Raw genomic sequence first — 25,441 nt, forward strand, 5'->3', positions numbered from 1 at the left:
CATATATCACGTGATCGCACCGCTGCCCGGCGGAGTGCGGGAGCAGGCGCGCGGCCGGGAGCCGGAGCTGCGCCTGCGCAACGATCCTCCGGAACCGGCCGGAAGTGGCGCCGCCGCGCGGGTTGTTGGTGGTCGGAGGGAGCGGCGGTCGGGGAGGGAGCGGAGGGAGGGAGGTGAGGGAGCGCCTCGGGGCAGGGAGCAGGGAGGAAGGACTGAGGGGATGGGGCGTCAGGGAGGGTGGGGGAGCGTTTTAAGGAGGAGGGACCAGGAAGGGAGTCATTTGGGGGAAGCACTGCCTCAGGTAGCCGGAGAGACCCGACAGGGGGAGGGGGGAGGAAGGAGGAAGGGGGAGGGGGGAGGAAGGGGGAGGGGGGAGGAAGGGGAGGGGGAGGAAGGAGGAAGGGGAGGGGGAGGAAGGAGGAAGAGGAAGGGGGAGGGGGGAGGAAGGAGGAAGGGGAGGGGGGAGGAAGGAGGAAGGGGAGGGGGGAGGAAGGAGGAAGGGGAGGGGGGAGGAAGGAGGAAGGGGAGGGGGGAGGAAGGAGGAAGGGGAGGGGGGAGGAAGGAGGAAGAGGAAGGGGAGGGGGGAGGAAGGGGAGGGGGGAGGAAGGAGGAAGAGGAGGAGGAGGGAGGAAGGGGAGGGGGAGGGAGGAAGGAGGAAGGGGAGGGAGAGAGAGGAAAGGGAGGGGGAGAGGAAGGGGAGGAGGGAGGAGGGGGAGGGAGGGAGGAGGGGGAGGGAGGGAGAGGGGAGGGAGGAGGGGGAGGGACAGAGGAGGGGGAGTGAGGAGGGAGGGTGTGTTGTGCTAGTGGTGGGTGGGAAAATGAAGGAGGGCTGGGGTAGGGGGAGGGGGAGAGTTTGTGAAGGAGTTGAAGGAATTGGGGTGTGGGGAGGGAAGGGGGAGGGATGTCGAGTGGTATCTGTGATGGAAGGGTTCTGGGGAAAGGGGAGATGCTCCTGGCCTCTCCTCAGCTCCTCAGACTCTTTTATCCCTGTCTAACCACTTCCCTCTTGTTCCCCAGGTCACTCTCTGCGCCATGACTGAGATCAGTGACCTGGATCGCCAGATTGAACAACTCCGCCGCTGTGAACTCATCAAAGAAAATGAAGTCAAAGCCTTGTGTGCAAAGGCCAGGTATGTCCAACCCTGGGAGTGTGTTATGGGACGGTGTGGAGGGAGTTTCACTCTGTGTCTGACCGTGGGAGTGTGTGATGGGACGGTGTGGAGGGAGCTTCACTCTGTGTCTGACCCCGGGAGTGTGTGATGGGATGGTGTGGAGGGAGTTTCACTCTGTGTCTGACCCCGGGAGTGTGTGATGGGACGATGTGGAGGGAGATTCACTCTGTGTCTGACCCCGGGAGTGTGTGATGGGACGGTGTGGAGGGAGTTTCACTCTGTGTCTGAGCCCGGGAGTGTGTGATGGGACGGTGTGGAGGGAGTTTCACTCTGTGTCTGACCCCGGGAGTGTGTGATGGGACGGTGTGGAGGGAGTTTCACTCTGTGTCTGACCCCGGGAGTGTGTGATGGGATGGTGTGGAGGGAGATTCACTCTGTGTCCGACCCCGGGAGTGTGTGATGGGACGGTGTGGAGGGAGCTTCACTCTGTGTCTGACCCCGGGAGTGTGTGATGGGACGGTGTGGAGGGAGTTTCACTCTGTGTCTGACCCCGGGAGTGTGTGATGGGACGGTGTGGAGGGAGATTCACTCTGTGTCTGACCCCGGGAGTGTGTGATGGGACGGTGTGGAGGGAGTTTCACTCAGTGTCTGACCCCAGGAGTGTGTGATGGGACGGTGTGGAGGGAGATTCACTGTGTCTGACCCCGGGAGTGTGTGATGGGACGGTGTGGAGGGAGATTCACTCTGTGTCTGACCCCGGGAGTGTGTGATGGGACGGTGTGGAGGGAGATTCACTCTGTGTCCGACCCCGGGAGTGTGTGATGGGACGGTGTGGAGGGAGCTTCACTCTGTGTCTGACCCCGGGAGTGTGTGATGGGACGGTGTGGAGGGAGTTTCACCCAGTGTCTGATTATTCATTCTGTCTGTTTGCAGGGAGATTCTGGTTGAAGAGAGTAACGTGCAACAGGTTGATTCCCCGGTCACTGTGAGTGAACTTCTTTGTAGATGTTTTTAATTGACGAGCAATTTGATGAAGGGTATCAAGAGGCTGAATGCTTACAGGCTTTTTCCGGAGGTTGGGTAAGAGTAGAACTAGTAGTCATATGTTCAGGGTGAGAGGTGAAATATTTAAAGGTCACCTGAAGGGGGAACTTCTTCATTCAGTGGGTGGTGAGATCGTGGATCAAACTGCTACCGCAAGTGTTCGATGTGGAATCGATTGAATTCAGACTGGTATGGACTAAATGGGCTGAAGGACCAGTTGCTATGTAGCACTTTTTTTCTAGGTTTCTACCCTCCCTTCAGTAAGGCCAGATCATGGCTGAACATGTTTATTGTTTATCAGAACTGCAAAGGGACTTGCGAGTCATCACGCAGGTTTCCCTAGCTTGCAAGTTGAGTTGGTGCTGAGGAGGGCAAATGTAAGATTTTCATTAATTATGAGAGGACTCAGAAATGAAACCAGGGATGTAATGTTGGGGCTTTATAAGGCATTGGTCAGACCACAGCGAGCAGTTTTTGGCGGCTTATCTGAAAAAGGATTTGCTGGCGTTGGAGAGGGTCCGGAGGAGGTTTACAAGAATGATCCGGCAATGAAAGGGTTAAGGTACGCGTTGCTTTTGATGGCTGTGGGCCTGTACTTGCCAGAGTTTAGAGGAATCTTATTGAAACCTATTGAATTTTGGAAGGCCTAGATAGAGTGGATGTGGAGAGGATATTTCCTGTATTGGGGGGGTCCAGGACCCAGAGGGCACAGCATCACAATGGAAGGATGTCCGTTTGGGACAAAGATAAGGAAATTCTTTAGCCAGAGAGTGGTGAATCTGTGGAATTTATTGTCACAGACAGCTGTGGAGTCCAAGTCATTGGGTATATTTACAGTGCAGGTTAATGCAGGGGTGGCCAACCTTTTGCATTCTATGCGTCAGTTTTTTCATGCACAAGTTCAGATGTGCCGTACAACTCTTGAACCCCCATTCAGTTCTTGTAAGAATATGCTAATATAGAGATACGGGTGGCCCCCGTTTTCCGAACGTTCGCTTTACGACACCTCGCTGTTACAGAAGACCTACATTAGTTATCTGTTTTCACTAACAGAAGGTGTTTTCAGTGTTACGAAAAAAGGCAGCGCACGCCCGAACAGCCAAGCTCCTCCCTCGGAACTGCATTTTAGCTGCCATTGCTTAAACACGTGCTTTGTCTCGATTTATTTTGTGCATCCATTAACAAGATGAGTTCTAAGGTATCGGAAAAGTCTAAAAGAGCTCGTAAGGGTGTTACACTTAGCATAAAACTAGACATAATTAAGTGTTTCGATTGTGGTGAACGAAGTAAGGACATTGTCCGCGCGTTGAACTTGCCTGCGTCCACCATTCGCACTATTTATACACAGAAACAATTTTGAAAGCTGCCGATGTTACTGTTGGTTCTGCTCGTAGCAAAGTGGTCTCTCTTAGTCGGCGGCCAATAATGGATAAAATGGAAAGTCTATTGCTTGAGTGGATTGATGGGTCTACAAAGCGTGGTGTTCCGTTAAGTATTCTTATACTTAAGGAGAAATCAGCCAGTCTTTTTAATAAGCTGAAACAGAAAGCACTGGACGATGGTGATGAAAGTGTTGCAAAAGTGGAATTTAAAGGTAGTCATGGGTGGTTTGATCAGTTTCTGTGGCAAGGGCAGCTTCATAGTTTAAGCAGTGGTCCCCAACCTCCGCGAAGAACGCAGCGGTAGTCAGGACGCACACAGCACATCTTTAAGAAAAAAGGCAAAATAAACAAGCTAATTAATTAGGTGCCACCCAGCACGTAAATGTCAGCCCAGATCAGAGGCAATTGCTGATTGCATCAGGTGGTTATTCGTACAAGCAAGTGTTTAACTGTGACAAAACTGCAATTTATTGGAGTCTTCCCGATTCCGGTAAGTGAAACTACACTGTACATACATTATTTCTACTTTATATAGGCTGTGTATTTTTGTGTTATTTGGTATGATTTGGCAGCTTCATAGCTTAAAGGTTACTGGAGAGAGTGTTTCAGCCGAGAGCACTTGCGCCGTGTTTTTGCTGAGAACACTTCCGTGAGATTTTCGCTACACTAGACCAGCGGTCCCCAACTACCGGGCTGCGAAGAAACGATATGATTTGGCGATATGAGTCAGCTGCACCTTTCCTCATTCCCTGTCACGCCCTCTGTTGAGCTTGAACACACGCGTCATCCATGTCAGCGCGGGAAGGAGATCAACTCCTCGAGCTTGCAAATGACGACGGGCTGAAAAGTTGACATAACATCTCTGCCGGCATTCTGGATCAAAGTCAAGGCTGAATATCCTGAGATAGCCACGAAAGCACTGAAAACGCTTCTTCCATTTTCAACATATCTCTGCAATGAATGCAACGAAAACCAAATTGCGGAATAGACTGGACATAAGGAACGCCCTTCGAGTATCGCTGTCTCCCATCACCCCTCGATAGGACCGTGTTGTTGCAGGAAAACAAGCCCAGGGCTCCCACTGATTCAGCGATATTGGTGCGTTGCAATGATTTTATATGTTCATACGGGGAAAATAAGTGCTGTGTGTTTAATATCCAAACGTTACTTAAAATGTTATGATGCTATTGACTTACAAGTGACTTATACAACCATATAACAATTACAGCACGGAAACGGGCCATCTCGGCCCTTCTAGTCCGTGTCGAACGCTAGTCTCACCTCGTCCCACCAACCTGCACTCAGCCCACAACCCTCCATTCCTTTCCTGTCCATATACCTATCCAATTTTTCTTTAAATGATAATATCGAACCTGCCTCTACCACTTCTACTGGAAGTTTGTTCAACACTTTCTTCAAGCTACCCTGTCCTCCCCAATAATTGACTTATCACTATATTCATGCGAGGAAAATATGCGCTGTGTGTTTAATATCAAATTCGTTAGATAAACCCTTTTAGAAACAAAATTGAGTGTATTAGCCATTTATCACCTATATTGCGTTCGTGATTAACACCCCCCTGAACAGAATCGCCAAAAACGATTTGTAGAAAGAAAATTGGCATGTACACGCATACGCAAATCACGCATGCACACTGGTGCTTGTAGTCTTCTTTGGGGTAAGCACAACGTATTTGACTGCTACTCTTGTTCGTTGGCAACCCTGCCCACCCCCCGGTCGGCCGGTCCGCAAGAATATTGTCAATATGAAACCGGTCCGCAGTGCGAGAAAGGTTGGGGACTCCTGCACTAGACAGTGCTGCAGAAAAGTATTTCTACTTTATATAGGCTGCGTATTTATCAAGTCATTCCTGCTTTTACTATATGTTTCTGTTATTTTAGGTTTTATGTGTTATTTGGCATGATTTTGCAGGTTATTTTTTGGGTCTGGGAACGCTGAAATTTTTTTCCCATATTAATAAATGGTAATTGCTTCTTCACTTTACGACATTCCGGCTTACGAACCATTTCATAGGAACGCTCTACCTTCGGATAGTGGGGGGAACCTGTATTTATTGATTTAACATAAAAACAAGGCAAACATTACTTACCTTAATGAGAATATATTTTGTCTTCTTTTGATTTCTTCCTTTTTCTTAATCACATCGTCTTTCCGTAACTCAGCCCCAAGCACTAGCTTCAGTTTTCCTCCTATTTCAGTCTGATGTTGTGTTTTATAGTGTCTAAATAAGAACCTTCTTTGTTCTCCCTCTATGGCAAGGATGTCTTTCCTCAGATTAGGGGACCAAAACTGCACACAATACTCCAGGTGTGGTCTCACCAAGGCCTTGTACAACTGCAGTAGTACCTCCCTGCTCCTGTACTCAAATCCTCCCGCTATAAATGCCAGCATACCATTCGCCTTTTTCACCGCCTGCTGTACCTGCATGCCCACTTTCAATGACTGCTGTATAATGACACCCAGGTCTCGTTGCACCTCCCCTTTTCCTAATCGGCCACCATTCAGATAATAATCGGTTTTCCTATTTTTGCCACCAAAGTGGATAACTTCACATTTATTCACATTAAATTGCATCTGCCATGAATTTGCCCACTCACCCAACCTATCCAAGTCACCCTGCATCCTCCTCACAGCTAACACTGCCACCCAGCTTCGTGTCATCCGCAAACTTGGAGATGCTGCATTTAATTCCCTCATCCAAGTCATTAATATATATTGTAAACAACTGAGGTCCCAGCACTGAGCCTTGCGGTACCCGACTAGTCACTGCCTGCCATTCTGAAATGTTTATTCCCACTCTTTGCTTCCTGTCTGCTAACCAATTCTCCACCCACACTAATACCTTACCCCCAATACCGTGTGCTTTAAGTTTGCACACTAATCTCCTGTGTGGGACCTTGTCAAAAGCCTTTTGAAAATCCAAATATACCACATCCACTGGTTCTCCCCTATCCACTCTACTAGTTACATCCTCAAAAAATTCTATGAGATTCGTCAGACATGATTTTCCTTTCACAAATCCATGCTGACTTTGTCTGATCATTTCACCGCTTTCCAAATGTGCTGTTATCACATCCTTGATAACTGACTCCAGCAGTTTCCCCACCACCGACGTTAGGCTAACCGGTCTATAATTCCCCGGTTTCTCTCTCCCTCCTTTTTTAAAAAGTGGGGTTACATTAGCCACCCTCCCATCCTCAGGAACTAGTCCAGAATCTAACGAGTTTTGAAAAATTATCACTAATGCATCCACTATTTCTTGGGCTGCTTCCTTAAGCACTCTAGGATACAGACCATCTGGCCCTGGGGATTTATCTGCCTTCAATCCCTTCAATTTACCTAACACCACTTCCCTACTAACATGTATTTCGCTCAGTTCCTCCATCTCACTGGACCCTCTGTCCCCTACTATTTCTGGAAGATTATTTATGTCCTCCTTAGTGAAGACAGAACCAAAGTAATTATTCAATTGGTCTGCCATGTCCTTGCTCCCCATAATCAATTCACCTGTTTCTGTCTGTAGGGGACCCACATTTGTCTTTACCAGTCTTTTCCTTTTTACATATCTATAAAAGCTTTTACAGTCAGTTTTTATGTTCCCTGCCAGTTTTCTCTCATAATCTTTTTTCCCCTTCCTAATTAAGCCCTTTGTCCTCCTCTGCTGAACTCTGAATTTCTCCCAGTCCTCAGGTGATCCACTTTCTCTGGCTAATTTGTATGCTTCTTCTTTGGAATTGATACTATCCCTAATTTCTCTTGTCAGCCACGGGTGCACTACCTTCCTTGATTTATTCTTTTGTCAAACTGGGATGAACAATTGTTGTAGTTCATCCATGCAACCTTTAAATGCTTGCCATTGCATATCCACCGTCAATCCTTTAAGTGTCATTTGCCAGTCTATCTCAGCTAATTCACTTCTCATACCTTCAAAGTTACCCCTCTTTAAGTTCAGAACTTTTGTTTCTGAATTAACTATGTCACTCTCAGAACCTATTCTATTATGTGAGAAAGTGTTTTCACAAATAATGTACAACGGTTTTCCTGACGGACTCGCTATAAATAAGAACTCATTTTCCCACTGTTCATTGAATTCACGCTTACTATCACTTTCTGCTTTTCTTCTTTTGCACTGATGGGTAACTGAATGTAAAAACAAGGGTTTATTTTCGAAAAAGTACAAAACTGCAGGTGTTCACGGAGGACGAACAAAGCACAGCTCCATAGTGCACGAGCGTCAATTGTAAACTGACGGGCAAAACCCTGCGACGCACCACTGGTGCAGACGCCTGGCGCCTGAGGATCAAACAAGTATCAAACGTGTACTGAACAGTTATGGAACTACTGCAGAACAAAAGTCCTTCTTTCTTAGTTTGACTGATTGAATAGTTTTTAAAATTGGAAACAGATTACTGTGAAAGAAGATAACGTTAGCCAAAAGATGTGCACAAAATAATAAAATCACTAAAAATAATTGCTAAGTTTTAGATTTATTCTCAGTAAAACCCATTTCTAGCTCTAAGCTACTTGAATTCCTGTTATAGATTTTTTTTCTACGAATCGGTTTTTGGTTAATACTTTTTGCATGAGTAGGCTTACTTTTTTATTATTATCACTGGGGACAATAAGCCACTTCTAGTCATCCAATGCGCCATAGGTTGCCCATCCCTGGGTTAATAGATTCTTGATTAATCAGGGTGTTAAAAGTTACAAACAGAAGGAGGGTTGAGAACAATAATAAATCACTCATGATGGAATGGTGAAGCAGACTCAATGGGCTGAATGGCCTGATTCTCTTCCTCTGACTTGTGGTCTCAATGAAGCAACAACTCTACTAAGTGATGAAAGGGTTAACAAAACCACAGTCTAAAACAGTGCAGATGATGGAAATGGTAACAAGTCCCACACCCTTCTGGTGGTTGTGACTCCGATATAAGATGACTGCCTAGAATCTCCGACATAACTCCCCTCCCTCCTAGTTTCTCCCTTCAATCACCTTAAAATGATGCCTCTTGAAAAAGTCTGGCTGTGCACTCTATTCTTCTTAGCATCTTGGGTCTCTGTTTTCTGCTGCCTGTTACGCCGCTTCTGCGTTCAGCTCTTCCTTCACGGTGTTGGTATCTTCCTCTTGGTTTTCACTGCTGTCAGTCGTGGAGACTCAGGAATACAGTCGCACTCAGATGTGGAAGGATTCTTCATTGCTCTTTCTGTAACAATTTTGTTTGATCAGTCAGGGTTGTTGGCCCTGAACTGAAGCCCCGAACTTGGAGGACCGCTGGACCACTCCTAGTCTGACCTCTACCCTTTGACCTGTTTGGCATGGATGACTGTACCAAGAGCCAAAGCATAAAGCCCTGACTCCAGCCAACATCGCTCTCTTGGGGCCATTGAAGCACACGAGCTTCCACACCCTGTGACAAGGTTAGGGTCCTATTAAGCACCGTTATCACATTCCTCCAGCATTTGTTCAGGCTGCTCCGGATTTCCAGCATCTGCAGATTCTCTTGTGTTCGTAGCTACAAGACTACATCTGTTTCTTTACCATATCATAACACAGTAAACAGCAGAGGAACCCAGCAGGACAGACAGCATCTATAAATGGTCACTATTTCTTCATGAGGGAGGATTTCATATTTTCCACTGAAGTGGACCAACCTATTCCTGAAAAACCAGTTGCCTCCTTGCTGACAGTCAACTCACGGATGAGTGCTGTACTCTCTCTACACCTCTGTGTGGCTAGGCACAGCCTGAACACCATCTGTAAGTTTGCTGAGGACAGCACTGTTGGAGGGATTTCAGATGGCGTCAGGTGAGGGATAGATCAGCTGGTTGATTGTTGCAACAACAATCTCGCATCTGACGTCAGAAAGAGCAGGAGATTGTGGACGAGGAAGGGCAGACTGGGAGAACAAACACTAATCCTCACCGAGGGATCAATGGTGGAAAGGGCGAGCAGCTTCAAGTTCCCGGATGTGATCATTTCAGAGGATCTGTCCTGGGCTTAGTACATTGATCACATCACAGTGAAAGTCTGTGAGGCCTCTACTTCGTAAGGAGATTTGGTTTGTCATCCAGTAATACTGGATGAACAAACAGATCATCAATCTGCTGTGGGTCAGAACAGTGACTTCCAGGTCTGTCAACCAAGTCAATAGAAGAGGTCCAGGTATGACCTTTGGAAAGCTGTTTCACATGCAAGGTGGCAATTCCAGATCAAACTTGAATCACGGAAGAACGCTCAACGACTCTGGCCGGGTTTGAATCCATGGAAAGCATCCAGCCCAGGCCGTGTACCTGACCGAGGACTAAAGACCTGTGCTGATCGACTGGCTGGAGTGCTCACTGAGATCTTTAACCTCTGGCTTTGGCAGTCTGCAGGCTTCAATTATACCAGTGCCTAATAACACGGAGACCTGCCTCAGTGACTTGTCCGGCAGCACTTACATCCACAGTGATGAAGTGTTTTGAGAGGTTGGTGATGGAACAGCCGGAGAAGGGACTTTGATCCACGCCGGTTTGTCTACTGAAGCAACAGGTCCACTGCAGGTGCCATTTCACTGACCCTGGGACATCCAGACAGTGAAGGGACATGCATCAGGATGCTCTTCATTGACTACAGCTCACCATTCAACACTATATTCCTCTCAAAACTAATCAATAACCTCTTGTACAACTAGATCCTCAACCTCCTCACTTGCAGACCCAGTCAGCTTCGATTAGCAACGGCCACCACAAGGCTGTGTGCTTAGCCCCCGCTCTATTTGCTTTACACTTATGACTGTGAAGATAAGCACAGCTCCAACAGAACATAGAATAGTACAGCACAGTACAGGCCCTTCAGCCCACAATGTTGTGCCGACCCTCAAACCCTGCCTCCCATATAATCCCCACCTTAAATTCCTCCATATACCTGTCTAGTAGTCTCTTAAACTTCACTAGTGTATCTGCCTCCACCACTGACTCAGGCAGTGCATTCCACGCACCAACCACTCTCTGAGTAAAAAACCTTCCTCTAATATCCCCCTTGAACTTCCCACCCCTTACCTTAAAGCCATGTCCTCTTGTATTGAGCAGTGGTGCCCTGGGGAAGAGGCGCTGGCTACCCACTCTATCTATTCCTCTTATTATCTTGTACACCTCTATCATGTCTCCTCTCATCCTCCTTCTCTCCAAAGAGTAAAGCCCCAGCTCCCTTAATCTCTGATCATAATGCATACACTCTAAACCAGGCAGCATCCTGGTAAATCTCCTCTGTACCCTTCCCAATGCTTCCACATCCTTCCATGTTGGAGTTTGCTGATGACAGCACACTGTGGGCCAAATCAAAGATGGTGATGAACCAGCACAGGGGAGAGAGAGATTGGAAACCTGCCTGAGTGGTTCCATAACAACCACCTTGTCAATGACAATAAACGAGGACTAACTGTCCTCATAATCTAATCTAATCTATGTCAGCAAGACCAAAGAACTGATTATTGTCTTCCGGAGGAGGAAAGCAGAGGTCCATGAGTCAGTCCTCATCGAGGTGGAGAGGGTCAGTAAATTTCGATTCCTCGGTGTTATCATTTGAGGGCCCAGCATATAAGTGCCAATAGGAAGAAACTACAGCAGTGCCTCTACTTTCTTAGAAGTTTTCAAAGATTCAGCTTATCATCTGAAACTTCAACAAACTTGTATAGATGTGTGGTGGAGAGTATGCTGACTGGTTCCATCACGGCCTGGTATGGAATTACCAACGCCCTTGCATGGAAAATCCTACAAAAAGTAGTGGATACGGCCCAGTCCATCACGGGTAAAGACCTCCCCACCACTGAGTATGTCTGGACGGAGTGTTGTCACAGAAAAACAACATCCGTTGTCAAGGAACTGCACCATCTTTTCTCACTGCTGCCATCGGGAAGGAGGTACAGGAGCCTCGGGGCCCTCACTACCAGGATCAGGAGCAGTGATTACCCCTCAATCATCAGACACTCCCCCAACACTGACCTGATTCCACAACCCATAGACTCGACAGCTCATAGTCTTAATATTTATAATTTATTAATGCATTATTGTTTTGTGGTTTCCCGTCTTGTATTTGTACATTTTTTTTCCTTCTGTGAATTGGTTGTTTTCCTGTGTTTGATTCTATTTCCTTTGCCTGTACTGTGAATGCCTGCAAGGAAGTGACTCTCAGGGTTGTGTGTGGTGACATGTATGTACTTGGGTAACAAATTCACTTTGAGCTTGGAAGACTGGCAAATTCCCGCAGACGTCCGGTGGAGAGCATTCTGACAGCCGTGTCCTGTAACGAGGACGTCTTCACGAGGGACTAAGGACCCTCACCATCTGGGCCACATCACTGGGGAGGAGCCCGGACACCAACAAATTTCTAAATGGTCCATGAACAAACATTACCTCGTTAATTTGCTCTTTATTGATCCTGTTTATTTTTATATATTCTTTTGGAATTTATTTTATTTTTTTGTGTACTGCACTGCATTGTTGTTGCAAAACAGCAAACCTCCATAAGATGTGGGAGCAAATTAGGCCAGTCGGCCATGGAGTCTGTTCTGCCATTTGATCATAGCTGAGCCTCACTCTCCTGCCTTCTCACTGCAATGTGACTAATCATGAACCTCTGCTTTAAATATACCCATTGACTTGGCCTCCACAGCTGCCTGAGGCAACGAATTCCACAGATTTCCTCATCTCCATTCTAAAGCGACATCCCTCTATTAGAAGTTGTGTGTGGCCTCTGGTCCCAGACTTCCCCCACTATAGGAAACATCGGCTCGACATCCTCTCTATGTAAATTTCATGGTCACTTTACATTCAGTGGTCACTTTATTGGTTCCCTCCTGTACCTAATAAAGTGGCACTGAGTGTATGTTCATGGTCTGCTGCTGTAGTTTGTCCACTTCAAAGTTCAATGTGTTGTGCATTAAGGCATGCTGATCTGTACACTTCTGCTCTAACGTGTGGTTATTTGAGTTACTGTCACCTTCCTGTCAGCTTGAACCAGTCTGGCCATTCTCCTCTGACCTCTCTCATGAGCAAGGAGTTTTCTCCCACAGAACTGCCTCCTACCGAATGTGTTTTTTGTTTCTCGCACCATTCTCTGTGAGACTGTTGTGTGTGAAAATCCCTGGAATTCATCAGTTTCTGAGATACTCAAAACACTCCATCTGACACCAACAATCATTCTACAGTCAAGGTCACTTAGATCACATTTCTTCCCCCATTCTGATGTTTGGTCTGAACAACAACTGAACCTGTTGACCATGTCTGCATGCTTTTATGCATTGAGTTGCTGCCATGTGATTGGCTGATTAGATATTTATATTAATGAGTGGGTGTATGTAATAAAATGGCTACTGAGTGTATAATCCTAATTAACAGGTTTGTTCATTATGAGAACTGAATAGACTAACCCTAACAGAAAAACGAGTCTTTTTTTAACCCTCTCTTCACTTTCACCCACAGGTCTGCGGAGACATTCATGGGCAGTTCTATGACCTGAAAGAGTTATTCCGGGTGAGTCCAGTATCCTTCCCTTTTGCCTGCAGTTTGACACCCACACCCCCTCCAAATCAAACTTCCTTTCCTCCGCCACCTCCTCTCACCCGCCATCCACCGTGCTTTGACACCCCCCCACCCAGCCATCCAGGTCTCCCGCTTTCTCACTCCCACTGCTCTCTCCCTGGACTCATCTCTCCAGAGTCTACACTATACCTAACCTCTGCCTCCGGTTCTCCGACCTGCGCTCGCTCTCCCTGATCGTCTCCGCGCTGCCCTCTGATTTCGGGTCTCCCCTCGCTTTTACCCTCTGGGTCCCCATGCTCACCCTCCCACACTCTGAACCCATGGCTCTCCCCATTTTCCCTGTGTCTTACCTGCCTTCTCCCCAGCTCTCCCTCACCTTGTGTTCCCCCCCCACTACCCACTACCTGCCAGTCTGCCTCCCACTCTGTACCACCACAATACCTCTACCATATCCTTCCCCTGCCCTCTCCCCAGCAGTACACTGGTTCCTACTGACCTGTCATCTGCTCTCTCTGTCTCTGTCTCTCTCTTGCCCTCCCTCCCTTAGGTTGGGGGAGATGTACCAGAAACAAACTATCTGTTCATGGGTGACTTTGTGGACCGAGGCTTCTACAGTGTAGAAACATTCCTGCTGCTCCTCGCTCTGAAGGTGAGAAGGCCTCGACATGAGTCCGAGATCGGGAATGCGTGATGGGATGGTGTGGAGGGAGATTCACTCTGTGTCTGACCCCGGGAGTGTGTGATGGGACGGTGTGGAGGGAGAGTCACTGTGTGTCTGACCCTTTTTTTTTAAACAAAATTCTTTATTACAATGTCGGTGCTATACAATATGTACAAAAAACAGTGATTAACACATTTCCTTAACTACAAACAGACAATACATGTTAAACCAATATACTACCATCTTCATCAATGATGGCATTTACACCCCGCGGAGCCCAACGGTCCCAGAACACCTCTACGGTCGCCGTGGACTGTGCGTATTCCTTTTCAATATTCACCCGGGCACGAACATACCCCCTAAACATAGACAGGCAGTCCGCCCGGGGAGAACCTCCTGCCACCCTTTTCCAGGAGCCAGTTGACAAGGACATCCTCATCCCTCTGTGCCCCCCTCCTTACTGGATGACCATATATGAATAGGGTGGGACTGAAATGCAACCAGAAGGCGAGAAGCAGCCCACGCAAATACGCAAAAAGGGGCTGCAGCCTCACACACTCCATGTACATATGGTACACGGTCTCCTCCAGCCCGCAGAAGTGACATGTGGCTGGGAGATCCGTGTACAAACTAAAGCACCGCTTTATGCAGCACCCTCCAGCCAAGATCCCCAAGGTGCATGGGGAGGACTCCCTCGTAGAGGGACTTCCATTGGGGACCCCCCTCACCTCCAGGTGAAAAGACCGACCGCCATGGCGTGTCGGGACGGTGGACAAGGGCTAGGAAGTGGAGGGTGTGGAGCAGCAGCCCATACAGATACCTCCAGCCTGCATCCCTGAATGGGATTGTGGGTGTCGATGAGAGACGGCTCAAGTTGTGTGGATTCGTCTCTCGGGTAAGGCTGCGGGGCCTGGGCCCGATGAGCAGCTCAGCCCGAGTCGATCCACACACCCGAGCCGCACCGACATCCGTTGAGGCAGAGCAAGGTTCGGCCAGGACCCCGCCCTCTGCCAGAGGAGGGGATTCCCGGCCTGAGGCAACCATGTTCCAGACTCTCAGTAGGTCCTGATAGAAGCCGGGCAGCCTCTGCAAAGCAGCACGGCTGACGCCCGCCGGTGGTAGCTGCATATCTTCGTGAAGGCAGCAGCCCCTCCGGAGGAAGAAAGTCGCCAACACGTGCCACCTGGGAGGGTGCTCGGCGTACAGGAATCTCTGCAGCGTCCTGAGGCAGAGAGCCACCAGTCGTGTGCGTACACACACCAGCGACTGTCCACCCTCTCCTTCTGGGAGACTCAGAACCGCTGCAGAGACCCAGTGTTTCCTGTTTCCCCAGAAGAAGTCCACTAGCTTCCTCTGCATTCTCGCGACAAAAGGGGCGGGGGGGGCCAAGGTGACCATCCGGTACCACAACATGGAGGCCACCAGCTGGTTTATGACCACCACCCTGCCTCGATAGGAAAGCACCCTGAGAAGGCCTGACCAGTGCCCTAGCCGGGCCATGACCTTTGTCTCCAGGTGCTGCCAGTTCGCCAGCCAGGCCTCCCCAGAAGGACTCAGGTAGACTCCCAGATAGAGAAAGCGTCTGGTGCTCTAATCAAAAGCTCTCATCTCCTCTGGCAGGGAGTCCACCTGCCACTGGCCTACTAAGAGTCCGGAACATTTCGCCCAGTTGGTCCTCGCGGAGGATGCCGCCGAGAAAACATCTTGGCACTCGCGCATCCTCCGCAGGTCACAGGGGTCTGTCATCATGAGGAGTACGTCATCGGCGTAGGCCGAGAGGACGACCCCCATGTCCGGTTCGCGCAGAACCAGACCTGTCAGCCTTCGCCGAAGAAGGCTGAGGAATGACTCGACACAGATCGCATACAGTTGACCAGACATGGGGCACCCTTGACGCACTCCTCTTCAGAAAGGAATAGGTCCTGTCAGTGATCCGTTAATCTTAACTAGGCACTCTGCGGCAGAGTACAGGAGCCGAACTCGGGCCACAAAGTGTGGTCCGAGCCCAAAAGCCTGCAGGGTGCCCACCAGGAAACTGTGGTCCACCCGGTCAAACGCCTTCTCCTGGTCAAGAGAAAGAAACGCTGCCGGGGTCCCAGTCTCCTGGAGTGGGTGGATCAGGTCCCGTACTAGGTGGACATTGTCCTGGATGGAGCGGCCCGGGACTGTGTAAGATTGGTCAGGATGGACCACCTGTCCAATTACCGAACCCAGACGGTTGGCCATTGCCCGGGCGAAGACCCTTGTAGTCCGCGCACAAGAGGGAGACCGGCCGCCAGTTCTTTAGCAGGCGGAGGTCTCCCTTCTTGGGCAGTAGGATCACAACAGCTCTTCGCCATGAGAGGGGCATTTCTCCGGTGGCTAGGCTCTCCCCTAGGACAAGGCTGTAATCATCCCCCAGGACATCCCAAAAAGCCTGATAAAACTCAACACTCAGTCCATCCAAACCAGGGGACTTGCCCCTCCGGAGTTGCCGAAGGGCAGTAGACAGCTCCTCCCGAGTCAGGGGGGCATCCAGACGCATTGCGTCCTCTGGACTGACCTTAGGCAAATCCTTCCAGGCCTCACTACACGCCTCCGCATTTGACGGATCAGGCGAGAATAAGGACCGATAGAATGAACGGACCTCGTTGTTAATTCCATCAGGGTCCGTGATGGAGGAGCCATCGGCAGCCAGCAGCTCCACTAGCTGCTTTTGAACTCCCCGCCACCTCTCCAACGAGTAGAAGAAGGGTGAGCCACGGTCCAAATCCTGCAGCATTTGGATCCGTGACCTCACGTACGCACCTCGGGACTGCTGAAGCTGCAGGTTCCTTAGTGCGTCCTTCTTCTCCTGGTATTCCTGCCACAGCTGCTGGTCTCCGGCGGTCGGACCAAGGCGGGACTCCAGGTCAAGCAACGCTCTCTCAAGCCGCTCAACCTCAGAGCCCCACCTCTTTGTCGACCCCCTAGTGTACTCCCGACACCAAAAACGGATGTGGGCTAGAGTTGGGGTGAAGATTCCGCCAGCTGTCCACCAAGTCAAAGGAGTCGACTAGCTCCTTTAACCTTTTTGCTGATGCTGGGTCGCGTTGGAGGCCCGAGCGGTCCTCCGCCTCGAGGGTACAATTGAAATCTCCCCCGAGGATGACGCAATCCCCAGGATCGATGGAGCTCAGCAGGGTGGACAGCTGACAGAATAGGCGCGTCTGCATCACACCGCGCCTGGGAGCATACACATTGATAAAGTGCAATGGTACGCCATCCAGGCGCACAACCAGGTGGAGCAGACGGCCGGGCACAACGTCCTGGACTCTTTCAATTACTGGCTGGAAGGTCGGGGCCAACAGGATCGTCATCCCGCCAGAATTGGAGCTGAGGTGGCTCATGTAGACCCCACCCCGCCACTCCAGGAGCCAAGCAGACTCGTCCCCAGGGATGGTATGGGTTTCCTGCAGGAAACTCACCGTATACCGCCCATCCCTGAGGGCTGAGAGATTGTTATGCCTGCGAAGAGGACCCCTGCTGCCGTTTACGTTGAGACTAGCTATGGTAAGCTTCATGGCGGGAGCACACTAGGCTTCAGCAGCTGTGCCCATTTCGGTGAGAGCGGAGGCGCCCTCCACCACACTGTCCGGAAAGAAAGCAAGGATACTTTTTGCCTTCCGGGCTCGAGCGGTACCAGCGACACCCTGTGACCCACCATCCCCCGTAGGAGCGAGGCTGCTTCTCCCTCTGATGTCCCTTACTAGGTCATCTAGGAAAGATTTTAGTTGCCGTCTGTCGTTCCCCGCCACCGCATTCCTCTTTCCCTTTCCCTTTCGTCCGAGGATGACTCGCAGGGACCTCACCAGCCTCGGCATGTTGGGCCAGTGTAGCGAGGCTAGTTGAGGCCGGTGCTTGGCACCCTCAGAGGTGAGAATAAAATGCTTAATTTCCTCTACAGGTATCAAAGGGGATTTCTCAGGAGGGGTGAGGATATCCATTATTTCACTATCGAAAGAGTCCCCCTCCAACCCGTCACTGCAGACAGAATCCCCATCGGCCTCCCCGCATGTTCCAATAGATGGCTGCGCTTGTGACCCATACCGCGCAGCGGGCACCTCGCTCTTACCTGCCCGCTCCACCGTCGCATCAGCCTCATCCACATTTGCGACAGTGGAGGGACAATCCCCAGGGACTCCCTGCAAGTCATTAATTGCTGGGGTCGACGTGCATAGAATATCGTCCTCCCCAGGGGGCAGGTATAGAGGGGGAACCCGGCACCTTTGGTCCAAGGGATTCACAAGCAGCCTGGTGCTGAGAATGAGAGAGCTTTGTCTCGTCTCCTCTTACACTATTGGGTACACTGGCCTCCAGAGAGGCGCTGACTTGTAGGTCCTGGGTGGAGGCCTCCAGGGCTGCCTCATTTGTGCAAACAGGGCTATCACAAGCTTTTTGCACAACCACACCATCTTCCCCAGGACTGGTGGCTACATCTGGGGACTCAGGTTTAGAACCAACCCCTACCCGGATTCCCACCCCTTCCTGGGACTCCCCCGCATCTACATCCCCTGCCCTCTTGCGGGAACGTTCCCTTCTCCTCTTCACACCGGAGGAGCACACAGGTGCAGGCTTCACCGATGGGGCGGCGCTTTCTGTTTCCATCGCCCCGTCTGCTTGAGCACCTCCCCGAGCCCCACGCTCCACTTCAGGCGAAATGGGCGTGAGCTCTGCAGCCTCAAAGGCCCGCTTCTTACTGTGTTTGGATTTCCCCTTTGCCTTCTTACTCCGCACAGACTCCACCCCGTCCCCCACCTGAACCACAGGGAGAGGAGCAGGGACCGACCCAACCGTAGGAGTAGGGGCAGGGTGAGGGGCTGGGGCAGGATCACGGGCGGGGGCAGGGTCAGATGCAGGCGCAGACGCACGCGCAGGAGTAGGATCGGGGCAGAGGTAGCTGGGGCACTGGTGCCCGAAATGGGCTCCCTCGGGTTCCGGGCGGCAGGACAGTCCCTCCGAAAGTGCCCCACCTCCCTGCACGCATGGCACCGTGGGCGCTCGGAGCTCCAGTACACCTGATAATCCACTCTCTCGTGCCGGACAGTAAACCAGCCCTCAACATCGTCCTCCCTTTCCAGCTGCATGAATACCTGACGCCGGAAAGAGATTACGGTGCGGAGGGTGCGTCTCTTAAATTTGTGTCGGATGGCAGTGATCTCCGACCTTACTTGCCCTAAACGGGCCAGTGGGGGAAGCAAGTCCTCATTTGGAATGAAAGGCTTAACATGCCCAAGCACGATACGTTACGTGGGGGCCGTCACCAGCTCCATAGGTAAAAAGATGTTGTCTACCGTGACTCCCCTGCTTAGGGCCCGGTGCACTAGCTCTTCATTCGCCAGATAAAACACCGCCTTTCCGAACTCCTTCTCGGTGGCCAGAATACCATCTTTCCCCACAAGGTCCTCCATTGCCTCCGTACACTTTTCTAGTGTCATTCCAGGGCGCAAAATACATTGCACCCCACGTTCCACCTTCACCGACCGAAACAGGGCGTTGTCTGAGGCCAGGGAGGCAGCCGCCCTTGCGTAACTCCCCGAAGGCCCGCGACTCCCTGGAGACCGGTCCGGCATGCTGGCGCTCTTTCCAGTCCGAGAATCCTACAGCGGTGCCGGTTAGAAGTCCTGGAACGAGTCGAATAACTGGCCGGGAAAGTTTGCAGTCGACAGTTCCTCGCTGGCTCGGCGCCAGGAAAGGCTCCGTCGGACTTGCAGAGACCCAGGCCGGGAGAGGCCGAAACGTCCTTCCAGATGCTCCAGCACCAACACCGGACGAAAATCAGGAAAACAATGGAGGAGGAACGTTGCCCCGATGTCAATGGGGGGGAACGACGGCGTTTGCCTCCGGTTTTGGAGCGAACCGGCTTCCTGACGAGTTGCCAGTGGCCGCAGCTGGGAGCTACGCAGTTAGCAGCCGCCGACAAACCCAGCCCAAACCGGCAGAAAACTCCACACCGAGTTTCCACACCAGCACCGTCACTCACTCAGTTGTCCAAGAGACTTTTAGAGCCACCTCCAAAGTATTCCACGAACTTTATCCAGTAGTTTTGCCTCGATTTCTCCCAGCTCAGTCAGCACAGGTCCTCTCTGTGTCTGACCCCGGGAGGGTGTGATGGGACGGTGTGGAGGGAGCTTCACTCTGTGTCTGACCCCGGGAGTGTGTGATGGGACGGTGTGGAGGGAGCTTCACTCTGTGTCTGACCCAGGGAGTGTGTGATGGGACGGTGTGGAGGGAGCTTCACTCTGTGTCTGACCGCGGGAGTGTGTGATGGGACGGTGTGGAGGGAGCTTCACTCTGTGTCTGACCCCGGGAGTGTGTGATGGGACAGTGCGGAGGAAGTTTCACTCAGTGTCTGACCCCGGGAGTGTGTGATGGGACGGTGTGGAGGGAGATTCACTCTGTGTCTGACCCCGGGAGTGTGTGATGGGACGGTGTGGAGGGAGCTTCACTCTGTGTCTGACCCCGGGAGTGTGTGATGGGACAGTGCGGAGGGTGCTGGGGATGCAGTTGTTGACACTGTGTGACAGGAGGGTGTGGAGTCAGTTACTAAAGGTGTGTCTGACAGCAGTACCCCTTCCCCAAACAGGTGCGTTACCCAGACAGGATCACACTGATCCGGGGTAACCACGAGAGTCGACAGATCACACAGGTGTACGGCTTCTACGATGAGTGTCTGCGCAAGTATGGCTCCGTGACCGTCTGGCGATACTGTACTGAAATCTTCGACTATCTCAGTCTGTCAGCCATCATTGACGGCAAGGTGCGTGGGAGCGGGAGGGAGAGGGCAGGAGCTCATGGATCCGCATTAAACTGTGGCATCTCTCTGCTTTGTGTTTACATGGGAAGGAGAGGTGGGTCAGAGCGGTGGAGATTAGGTGACGGGTTTGTTGTAGGGGTACGGGGTGTGTTGAAGTCGGGGGTACAGGGTGTAGATGGGGCAGTGGGTGGGGGTGTGTTGAAGTTAGGGGTACGGGGTGTGGGTGGGGGGTGTTCTACTGAAGGGAGGTGTGGTGAGTGGAAAGAAGGGATTGTACAGGAATGGAGAGAGTACTGGGTGAAGCCGATTACAGAGACTGTCCATCCATGTGATATTTGTGTGACACTCCCCCTCCCCCACACCCAGATATTCTGTGTACACGGGGGTCTCTCACCCTCCATCCAGACGCTGGACCAGATCCGCACCATCGACCGGAAACAGGAGGTTCCGCACGACGGGCCCATGTGTGACCTGCTGTGGTCTGACCCCGAGGGTAGGAACTGACTGATAACCTTCTACCTCCGTCGCCCTTTCCTCACTCGCCCAGTCCTCCCTTCCCCCCCGCCTCGCGTTTCCTACCCCTGCTCACCGCAGTCTTTGCCCCCCCCCCCAGACACGACAGGATGGGGTGTGAGCCCACGGGGTGCGGGTTACCTCTTTGGCAGCGACGTGGTGGCACAGTTCAACGCGGCCAACGACATCGACATGATCTGCCGCGCCCACCAGCTCGTCATGGAGGGCTACAAATGGCATTTCAACGAGACCGTGCTCACCGTCTGGTCAGCACCCAACTACTGCTACAGGTGAGTCCCTCTAAATCTGCTCGCCTTCCTAACGGCCCCTCCATCCACCCAATCCCCCAACCTGCCCCCCTCTTCTCCCAATCCTCCTCCTTTCTACTACTCCTGAGGTAAATCCACCTCCCTCCGTCTGTCATCGAACAGCTGGTTCAGGGGAGGATGGGGAGAGCAGAGCAGACACTCTTGTAGGTCTGGGTGGACCTGACTCTGTCCCCTCAGGTGTGAGAATGAGAGAGGGGAGGGTGGTGTAGGGACAGAGAGGGAGAGCAGACGCTGTTGTAGGTCTGAGTGGACTTGACTCTCTCTCCTCAGGTGTGGGAACGTGGCGGCCATCCTGGAGCTGGACGAGCATCTTCAGAAGGAGTTCATCATCTTCGAGGCAGCACCTCAGGAGACCCGAGGCATCCCCTCCAAAAAACCTGTGGCTGATTACTTCCTGTGAACTGTCCCTCGTCCTCCTACTCCCTCCCTCCCCATCCCCTCCAAGAATCACATGTCCAATTGCTTCCTGTGACCGATCCCCCTCCACCACCCTGCTCCTCACTACCTTGGAGTCTTACTACCCTCTCCTCCCTTCTCCATCCTCTTTCCCCCTTGACCCTCCCCACACTCCTCTCCCCAAACTGATGTTAGCCTCCCACATTTCCTAAGGACACCCCTTCCTGCTGTTTCTCTCGACCGTGGGGAGGGGGAGGTGGAGAGGATGGTCACAATCGATCAGGGAAGCTTCCCCACCCCGACCTGCCTTAGCCGGGCTGACTTTACTCGTTCAGGCTTCACATTTCTTCTGTGCGGAGACGCCCCAGCGGCCTTCAACCATCCTCATCCCACCTGTTTCCGTCGCTAAGCAGCTGCTCCAACCGTGGCTTCGTTCTTCTACAAAGAGGAAAAGAAATTCCGTCTGGGGATTGAGAAACAAAAAAATTCCAATAAAAATAGTAAACGTTCTCTGTCTCTGTCTGCACCTGTGGTCTGTTCCCTGAACTTCCTCCAACTCCATCTCCACCTACACCTGTGGTCTGTTCCCTGGATGTTCTCCATCAAATCAGTAGAAAGATATGAAGATGCGATTCTGTGGACACACGAAAGAAACGTGGATGCCTCCCAGGTGCCAGGGTCTGGGATGTTTCTGATCACGTCCACAATATCCTGAAGTGGGAAGGAGAACAGCCAGAGGTCGTGGTACATATTGGTACCAATGACATAGTTAGGAAAAGGGAGGAGGTCCCGAAAGCAGACTACAGGGAGTTAGGAAGGAAGTTGAGAAGCAGGACCTCAAAGGTAGTAAACTTGGGATTACTGCCTGTGCCACGTGACAGTGAGTATAGGAATAGAGTGAGGTGGAGGATAAATGCGTGGCTGAGGGATTGGAGCTGTGGGCAGATATTCAGATTTCTAGATCATTGGGACCTCACCTGGGGCAGGAGTGACCTGTACAAAAAGGATGGGTTGCACTTGAATCTGAGGGGGACCAATATCCTGGTGGGGAGGTTTGCAAAGGATATTGGGGAGAGTTTAAACTAGAATTGTTGTGGGGTGGGAACTGAACTGAAGAGACGGAGGAAGTGGTGGAAAGCTTAAAGACTGTGAGAGGGAGGATGGGCAGGTGATAGAGAAGGGATGCACTCAGACTGATGGTTTGAGATGTCTATTTTAATGCAAGGAGCATTATGAATAAGGCAGGTGAGTTTAGAGCATGGATCAGCACTTGGAGCTATGATGTGCTGGTCGTTACAGAGACTTGGATTGTGCGGGGGCAGGAATGGCTACTTCAAGTGCCAAGTTTTAGATGTTTCAGAAAGGACAGGGAGGGAGGCAAAAGAGGTGGGGGCGTGCACTGTTGATCAGAGATAGTGACAGCTGCAGAAAAGGTGGACGCCATGGAGGGGTTGTCCACGGAGTCTCTGTGGGTGGGAGTTAGGAATAGGAAGGGGTCAATAACTCTACTGGGTGTTTTTTATAGACCACCCGATAGTAACAGGGACATCGAGGAGCAGATAGGGAGACACATTCTGGAAAGGAGTAATAATAACAGGGCTATTGTGTTGGGAGATTTTAATTTCCCAAATATTGATTGGTATCTCCCTAGAGCAAGGGGTTTAGATGGGGTGGAGTTTGTTAGGAGTGTTCAGGAAGGTTTCCTGACACAATATGTAGATAAGCCTACAAGAGGAGAGGCTGTACTTGATCTGATATTGGGAAATGAACCTGGTCAGCTGTCAGGTCTCTCAGTGGGAGAGCATTTTGGAGATAGCGATCACAATTCTATCTCCTTTACCATAGCATTGGAGAGGGATAGGAACAGACAAGTTAGGGAAATGTTTAATGGGAGTAAGGGGAAGTATGAGACTATCAGGCAGGAACTTGGAAGCATAAATTGGAAACGTTATCAGGGAAACATACGGAAGAAATGTGGCAAGTGTTCAGGGGATATTTGCGTGGGGTTCTGTGTAGATATGTTCCAATGAGACAGGGAGAGGATGGTAGGGTACAGGAACCGTGGTGTACAAAGGCTGTTGTAAATCTAGTCAAGAAGAAAAGAAGAGCTTACAAAAGGTTCAAAAAACTAGGTAATGATAGAGATCTAGAAGATTATAAGGCGAGCAGGAAGGAGCTTAAGAATGAAATGAGGAGAGCCAGAAGGTGCCATGAGAAGGCTTTGGCGGACAGGATTAAGAAAAACCCCAACATTCTACAAGTATGTGAAGAGCAAGAGGATAAAATGAGGGAGAATAGGACCAATCAAGTGTGACAGTGGAAAAGTGTGTATGGAACTGGAGGAGATGGCAGAGGTACTTAATGAATGCTTTGCTTCAGTATTCACTACGGAAAAGGATATTGGCGATTGTAGGGATGACTTGCAGTGGACTGAAGAGCATGAGAATGTAGATATTAAGGAAGAGGATGTGCTGGAGCTATTGGAAAGCATCAAGTTGGATAAATCACCAGGACTGGACAGGATGAACCCCAGGCTACTGTAGGAAGCCTCTGGTGATAATCTTTGCATCATCAATGGGGATGGGAGAGGTTCCGAAGGATTGAAGGGTTGCAGATGTTGTTCCTTTATTCAAGAAAGGGAATAGAGATAGCCCAGGAAATTATAGACCAGTGAGTCTTACTTCAGTGGTTGGTAAGCTGATGGAAAAGATCCTGAGAGGCAGGACTTATGAACGTTGGAGAGGCATAATATGATTAGGAATAGTCAGCATAGCTTTCTGAAAGGCAGGTCGTGCCTTACGAACCTGATTGAACTTTTGGAGGATGTGACTATAAACACATTGATGAAGGAAAAGCAGTACATGTAGTGTATATGGATTTCAGCAAGGCATTTGATAAGGTTCCCCATGAGAAAGTAAGGAGGCATGGGATCCAAGGGGACATTGCTTTGTGGATCCAGAACTGGCTTGCCCACAGAAGCAAAGAGTGGTTGTAGACGGGTTATATTCTCCATGGAGGTCGGTGACCAGTGGTGTGCCTCAGGGATCTGTTCTGGGACCCCTACTCTTCGTGATTTTTATAAATGACCTGGATGAGGAAGTGGAGGGATGGGTTAGTAAATTTGCTGATGACACAAAAGTTGGGGGTATTGTGGATAGTGTGGAGGACTGTCAGAGGTTACAGCGGGACATTGATAGGATGCAAAACTGGATTGAGAAGTGGCAGATGGAGTTCAACCCAGATAAGTGTTAAGTGGTTCATTTTGGTAGGTCAAATATGATGGCAGAATGTAGTATTAATGGTTAGACTCTTGGCAGTGTGGACGATCAGAGGGATCTTGGGGTTCGAGTCCATAGGACACTCAAAGCTGCTATGCAGGTTGACTCTGTCGTTAAGAAGGCATATGGTGCATTGGCCTTCATTAATTGTGGGATTGAGTTTAAGAGCCGAGAGGTAATATTACAGCTATATTGGACCCTGGTCAGACCCCACTTGGAGTACTGTGCTCAGTTCTGGTCACCTTACTGCAGGAAGGATGTGGAAACCATAGAAAGGGTGCAGAGGAGATTTACAAGTATGTTACCTGGATTGGGGAGCATGCCTTATGAGAATAGGTTGAGTGAACTTGGCCTTTTCTCCTTGGAGCGACGGAGGATGAGAGGTGACCTGATAGAGGTGTAGGTTTT

General features: G+C 50.6%; 1 protein-coding gene across 1 annotated transcript; it reads left to right on the top strand.

Annotated features, from left to right (window-relative positions):
* Nucleotides 1–75: 75 nt before the first annotated feature.
* Nucleotides 76–22,264, top strand: LOC140204710 (serine/threonine-protein phosphatase 4 catalytic subunit). Its single transcript, XM_072271407.1, has 9 exons — nucleotides 76–173; nucleotides 1,018–1,130; nucleotides 2,046–2,097; nucleotides 13,022–13,072; nucleotides 13,629–13,730; nucleotides 20,347–20,520; nucleotides 20,884–21,010; nucleotides 21,131–21,320; nucleotides 21,630–22,264. The coding sequence occupies exons 2-9, from the start codon at nucleotides 1,033–1,035 to the stop codon at nucleotides 21,757–21,759; spliced, it is 924 nt and encodes a 307-aa protein (XP_072127508.1). The 5' UTR covers nucleotides 76–173; nucleotides 1,018–1,032; the 3' UTR covers nucleotides 21,760–22,264.
* Nucleotides 22,265–25,441: the final 3,177 nt, after the last annotated feature.

Source organism: Mobula birostris, chromosome 11 (assembly GCF_030028105.1).
Source record: "Mobula birostris isolate sMobBir1 chromosome 11, sMobBir1.hap1, whole genome shotgun sequence".
NCBI classification, from domain to species: domain Eukaryota; kingdom Metazoa; phylum Chordata; class Chondrichthyes; order Myliobatiformes; family Myliobatidae; genus Mobula; species Mobula birostris.

What these genes read in the sequence shown, in the direction of transcription:
- LOC140204710 (XM_072271407.1), top strand. Translation starts at nt 1,033, where the DNA reads ATGACTGAGATCAGTGACCTGGATCGCCAGATTGAACAACTCCGCCGC. An exon ending in TGCTGCTCCTCGCTCTGAAG is followed by an intron (nt 13,731 to 20,346) that starts GTGAGAAGGCCT and finishes TTCCCCAAACAG; the next exon opens with GTGCGTTACCCAGACAGGAT. An exon ending in CAGCCATCATTGACGGCAAG is followed by an intron (nt 20,521 to 20,883) that starts GTGCGTGGGAGC and finishes CCCCACACCCAG; the next exon opens with ATATTCTGTGTACACGGGGG.